Here is a 6,621-nt window from a genome sequence, read left to right as displayed (position 1 = left end):
CTGCCCTTCGTTTTTATTCCACTGTGTTGATTTACATGGTTTATAAAACCAAAGCATAATGGTTGATAGTCATTTTAAGATTATATTATTCACATAACGTGTTATCGTTCAAATAATATAAATAGTTATTTTTAATGCTACTTAATATATTATATCATGATCATTATTCTTGCAAAGTAGTATCGTGAAAATTATTTGTGAAAATGTTTAGATAAATTTATCGATTTTTGAAATAAGTAGAGTTGCAACAAATATTAGGTTATTCGGTGTTCTAATTGGCAACACATTTTTACCATTCGACTGAATACCGAATAGTCTTAATTATAAAAATTATAAAGTATAGACGATTTCTTTTTATTTATAGAAGCCACAGTATGTACTCTTCACAAAAGTAATGAAAATACTAATTTCGCTAAAAGTAAACACTAAATTATACTAATTATTAGCGGACGAATCTGTTACATTTTACGATAAGCCATTACTTATGCTTTAATTCTTTGAATCACAGTTGAATGTGAGATGAATGAACGACTATAATTGGTCAATGAATCTTGTGACTCAAGACTCAAAACTTAGGTAATGGCTCTTTGTAGAAAGCCCATCATACATACATACGTGCACGGGGGCGCGATCGGAAGAGTCGTATTGTTTTTGTAAAAATTGTGCCTAATATTCAGTTATTCGGCATATGGCTTTATGGAATATTCGATATTCGATTAGGTGTCGAATATTAAATCTCTAGAAATGTCATCCATTTTGTTGTGTGCAATATAATTCATGATGAATTAGGATTTTACTCAGGTATTTCCGCTCAATGATACTATGTCGATGTGCATTTTATTATTCAAGTTCAGTATTCATCAAAACAACAAATGGAATGTTTTAGCTATAGATAATTGTGGACAGAATGCAATTTTATATGCTCTTTTGAAGGATGAGTGGAATTTATACAATATTTTAAAATATTATATTTTTAATACTGATTATAAAAAGTTCAGAATATTTTTAGTACAGAATATTTTTCTTAAAAAAACTGTACTTATATCAGTGTATGGAATCATCAAGATATCAGAGAGACAGAATCAGTTATATAACTCTGATAATTAATGAATGTCCCTCAAATTTGAAGCTCTTAACTCTTTCCAAGAAAAGTAATCTGGATAAGGTTCGCATATGTTTGATAATATAAATTTTAAGATAAGTTTTTAAGTTATAATTTGTTTGAATTTATAACTTATAGAATTTTTTTGACTATATTACTTTCAATTCAATTTATTAATCATTTTCAAATTTATAAGAAAAGTTGTACATTGAAATATTATTATTAGTTATATATGAAATCATTTTATGCACGAAATCGAGTGACACTGTTCATTATCGTCAGGCAAATTAATTGTTATAGGTTACGTAACGACACCATCCTACAATTTATTTTTTAAATAAAATTTTTATAAAATTATTAGGATGTGCACACACATATATATATATACACACACACACACACACACACTCATACACCTAACTTTGTAAGACTTTTATTCCTACTTTTATAAAATATATACATTTTTGAAAACTTTTTTATTTTCTAAGAGCGCGATATTGCTCAAACATAATATTCATATAGCTATATTTTTAAATAGTTGATATATGTACATAACTGATATTCAAGTGTTTATAATGCAGCGTGTTTGTAATGAACGTGTAATACGTATAAATGATTGGATTATTGTAAAAAGTGAATATTCTATATCCTCATCTAGATATTTAAGATGATTTGAGCAATAATATCAAGTATACATATATAAAATCACGACTGTGATAAACGAAAGTTGTATTAAATACTTCTATAAAGTATAATTAAATACTTTTATAAAGTATAATTAAATACTTCTGTAAAGTATAATTTTTATGTACATGGTATTAAATTACCATACATAAAAATATTAAGTTGTGAAAACAATTTAAAATATATAACTATATTATAATAATTAACATGAAAGCAAGACAAGTGTTGTCTCTTCAATCATGTAATATATTAAGTGTCTGCTGACGAGTAAATATATTTAAACAGTATTGTAATCGTTTGCGCGATTTGGAATAAAAAATTATTATTTATATATTTTATCAGTTTTTTTTGATAAGATATAAGTATTTAAAGTTATTAAAATTAAAATTAAATACGAGAAATGCCTTATTGAATAAATGCAAGTAATTCTAATTAATAATAAGCATAAAAATATCATCAAGCAATAATAATAAAGTTGTGACTATAAAAGTTAAATATTTGTACAGAATGTTAATTTATGCTTTCTAAAAAGATATGAGATGATATGATGTGACTTTGAGAATTGTATATATAATGTAATTGTAATATATTATTTTTCTGTATATGAATATAAATGGATATTGATACATCCGTAAGATATCACGTATTTTAGACAATAAATATTTTATTTAGGAAATGAATATATTCACTCCATATTATCATTACATTAACCCAATATTTATTTAAATTACAAGTAATATACAAATTAATCATTTATTGATACATATTTCCAATTAATAAATTAATTAGAAGTAAATTGGAAGCTTTATATTATTCACAAATTTTTCAATATTCAGACAAATTTATATCTAAGTATTTATAATAATATACAACGAAGAGATTTATACTTTATAATTTTAACTCAAAAGATATATATATGATTCCCATATGTTATATCATAATAATTTGAAGATTTTTACAAAAGTAAACTTACATAAATATTAACGTTCTAATTATAATTTACAAGATTTTAAATACAGAATAATGGACACTTATTCTCTATCAATTTTTTGGATATCTAAATTAATTAAAAATTTTTTTAATAATTAAAAAATTGTACTGAAATAAAAAATGTTTAAAAAAATCACAATTAACATTTAGTATTTAGATTCACTTAATGTTCTCACTAATTAATTTACAAGTGGAGTGAGAATGTGTCCGTTTTGGCAGTATAAATACATAAATTATTTCCTTTGGTCAAAGTTTTTGATAACAGAATCATTTGAACTTTACAATGAACAGAGTTGTTTGCAAAACACTCATATAAATATATAAATCATTTTATATTTTTGATTATATATCTGGCACAAAAAATAAAATTAATATTAATTCTTGTGTTTATTTCAAAAATAATCAGCAATTATATACATTACATATATAAATTATATTAATTAATATTGAGCTTTCTTCTACTTAAATTCTATTTTTAAAAAAACATAGTAACATAATTACAAAAACAATAATATTTAACTCTCTTGATGCAAGAAAGCTGTTTTTGCAATAAACACTCTAAACAAGAGATTATTTAGAAATGATTAATATGCATCACGTTTGTATCTCAGTGCTTGCATTCTGCCAGCTGTGAGAAAAATTGGATCCTCTAGTGTTGCTTTTAAAATATCCAAGAAATTAGCCGCTTGATCCTCGTCAATCGCTCGTCTATCGTACGATAGTTTTACTGACATTTTTGTTACTTTCATTAATGACGAATCTGCAAGACATTGCAAAAATATTATTAGTTGCTAGAAAAATTAGTTTGATAGTTAGAAAGTAGCTAGAAAAATTAGTTTAGTATTATCCACAAAATGTTTTCGCAAAAATTACCCAGTTCTTCGCGTCCCGCGCCTACAGCAAGAATAGCAGTTTGTGGAGGATTTATAATAGCGGAAAACTCTTTGATGCCGAACATTCCCAAATTCGATACTCTGTATAATAAAATTGCATATATAATATATATACGTACACATATGCAAATATACTTTACGTATTATCAATTAAGGCTTACGTAAATGTTCCTCCTTGGAACTCGTGTGGTTTGAGCTGTCCCTTCCTCGCTTTTTCGGCTAATTCTCGAATATTTTTAGAAATATCCGTTAAGCTTTTAGTGGCAGTATCGAATACTATTGGAGTAATCAGACCATTTTTTGTTGCAACTGCTATAGATACATCCACTTTTGGAACTCGAACAACCTAAGAGTTATCGATTGTTAATATGATAATTGAATTTTGCGTAACTTAACACAATTATATCATAGTAAAATTAATCGTACTAACCTGTCCATTTTGATACAACGTATTTATATCAGGACATTCAACAAGTGCATGAGCCACAGCCTTGATAACAAAGTCGTTCACTGACACACTTATATCCTCTGTCTTTAACTTTCCACGAAGTTCGAGTAATTTGTCGACGTTTATATCCATAACTGCGTAAGAGTGTGGTATAGTTCTCTAGAAAAGAAAAGTTGCTTCGATTAAATTAAATAATTAATTAAATTTTACTACAAATGTAATGTCATACCTTCGATTCTCCAAGTCGTTTAGCGATAACAGCACGAATGTTGGATATTTCAATATCTTCATATGGAGGTTGATCAGATAGGACAGATACCTTTTCTAAACTTGAGGTTTTAACAGCTTCTGGAGGAGGTGCTGTAAAAAATAGCCATAAAATAAGTATTAAATATTATATAGATTCTCCGAGACAGACAGTATTATTCCAATATATCATATTTACCGGATTTAGGCGTAACTTTTTTAACATCGTGTGTCTGAATGTACGTCAAAACATCGCTCTTCAATAAACGATTCGTACGTCCAGTGCCCTTGACTGTTCCAGAACTCAGGCCATATTCTTCCAATAATCTCTTTACCGCCAAACCATACACTCTGTACAAAAAATATATTAATTGCAGTACAATTATTTATTTGCAAGAGTATATTATAATTAAATATGGAAATAATAAATAAATAAAATTAATTCAACTATATAAATTATCTAAAAAATGAATACATACTGCCCACTTGATGGTGGTTTTGCATCAGCTGGTGCGGGCGGTTTAGTAGGACTTGATGCTGCAGGTATTGCTGGTTTAATTGATGTCGGGATAACAGCTTGTTTCCAGTCTATTCCTTTTTCAACCATAACAGCTATCAACTGTCCAACTTCTACTTGAGATCCTTCTGGAATCTAATAAATAATATTAATTAATCTAAGAAAGAACCGTAATGTTGAATTTTTTATCGTTAATAATTAAATATGTACAAGAATTTTTGCGAGTACTCCTTCTTCCTCCAATTCGAAGGACATGACGGCTTTGTCTGTCTGTATGTCTGCTAATGCATCACCCGGTTGTATTTCATCACCTTCCTGCTTCAGCCACTTTACAATTGTACCTGTTGTCATAGTTGGCGACAAGGCAGGCATGGCGATGTTTTGTCTGAAAATCAATGAAATATTTAGAAAGAGATTCTGAAAATGTTAACTGTTGATTTGTAAGCGTATAAATGTATAAGCATTATATACATTCAGCATTATTTTAAATCTAGTATATTAAAGGAACTAAATGTGTAAATATGTGAGCATTGTTTCAACGTTAATTTAAAGCACAGTATATTTATTAAAGAATCATACTGTCCGGGTGGTAGTTCAGCTTTCGTAACAGGCGGTTTTGCCTCAGTAGAGGATGGTACTGCTGAAGAAGCTTCTGCTAGACCAGCTGGTATTTCTACCGTTTTCCAATCTTCATCAGCCTCTACAGTGAGAGCTATCAGAGTTCCTACTTTAATATCTTTTGTTCCTTCAGGTACCTAATCAATATATGTTGCATAATTTGGATGCAATCTATATAATTTGATTAATTTGTTGCTAAACTACATACGATTATCTTTGCCATCACACCTTCGTCGTCAAATTCCATCGTGACAATGGCTTTGTCAGTCTGAATTTCTGCAATAGCGTCGCCAGGTTCAATCTTATCACCTTCATTTTTTAACCACTTCACTATGGTACCACTTTCCATAGTAGGTGATAATGATGGCATCGACAATTTTTTTCCTATTACTGAAAACAAATATGTGTGTGTGTCTCTATGTTCATCTTCATAAATTAAAACTTTCATTATTATAAATTTGCAATAAATGTAGATATGCAGTTGAGTAAAATATTTTTTCTGTAAAGTAATGTTTAAATAAAAAAATTGCTGGAAAAAAGAATTATGCTGAAATGATTGCAAACAGATTGAATGCTAGATATCGCGTGAAAATTAAAAAATTGATTGCATAATCAGAAAGACGCGGAAATTTGTTTATCGAGCGCAGCGAAAGACTTAATTTATAATTGTCAAGCATTTGTTTTCGGCATTTTCGTTTAACGTCTCGTAAACGAGATAATTTTGTCTCTCACTAATATTTTCATAAAATTTGATTCACTTTTGAGAAGGTAACCTCAAAATCGACTAACTTTGCAAGGAAAAAAATCATAGTTTTTGAATAAATGTCATACCATCGAGAATAGTGCTGGTATGAAAACATAATCGTTGATACTTTAAGGGCACAGGGACGCGAAGCGCGATGGGATTAGCGTACTTCAATGACAGGTGCACGAACTTGGACCTTAATATATGCGCCATTTTTATGGTTAGGCAGTCAGGCAAGGTAATGATCAGATCATCAGCCCGCAGATTGACAAACTGTCGCGATTTGCCTGCGAGCCGTGACCTCAAATGACCTTAATTTTTCGTGCTACGTGTCTATCAGTAGATTCTGTTTGCTTGAGTTTCTGGAATTTTGCATTT

At 28.8% G+C, this 6,621-nt stretch overlaps 1 protein-coding gene across 1 annotated transcript; it reads right to left on the bottom strand.

The window, feature by feature from the left end:
- Positions 1–3,257: 3,257 nt before the first annotated feature.
- On the bottom strand, positions 3,258–6,594 carry LOC108755152 (dihydrolipoyllysine-residue acetyltransferase component of pyruvate dehydrogenase complex-like). Its single transcript, XM_018497994.1, has 11 exons — positions 6,330–6,594; positions 5,707–5,888; positions 5,460–5,635; positions 5,091–5,265; positions 4,843–5,015; positions 4,563–4,714; positions 4,347–4,477; positions 4,100–4,276; positions 3,831–4,015; positions 3,650–3,750; positions 3,258–3,536 (listed from the first exon to the last, which is right to left on the bottom strand). The coding sequence occupies exons 1-11, from the start codon at positions 6,454–6,456 to the stop codon at positions 3,361–3,363; spliced, it is 1,755 nt and encodes a 584-aa protein (XP_018353496.1). The 5' UTR covers positions 6,457–6,594; the 3' UTR covers positions 3,258–3,360.
- Between the last annotated feature and the right edge of the window lie 27 nt (positions 6,595–6,621).

Source organism: Trachymyrmex septentrionalis, unplaced genomic scaffold (genome assembly GCF_001594115.1).
Source record: "Trachymyrmex septentrionalis isolate Tsep2-gDNA-1 unplaced genomic scaffold, Tsep1.0 scaffold85, whole genome shotgun sequence".
Lineage (NCBI taxonomy): Eukaryota > Metazoa > Arthropoda > Insecta > Hymenoptera > Formicidae > Trachymyrmex > Trachymyrmex septentrionalis.
This window is presented reverse-complemented; position numbering and strand designations above follow the sequence as displayed.

What these genes read in the sequence shown, in the direction of transcription:
- LOC108755152 (XM_018497994.1), bottom strand. Translation starts at nt 6,456, where the DNA reads ATGGCGCATATATTAAGGTCCAAGTTCGTGCACCTGTCATTGAAGTAC. An exon ending in GTGTGATGGCAAAGATAATC is followed by an intron (nt 5,636 to 5,706) that starts GTATGTAGTTTA and finishes TATATTGATTAG; the next exon opens with GTACCTGAAGGAACAAAAGA. An exon ending in CGTTGTATCAAAATGGACAG is followed by an intron (nt 4,016 to 4,099) that starts GTTAGTACGATT and finishes GATAACTCTTAG; the next exon opens with GTTGTTCGAGTTCCAAAAGT.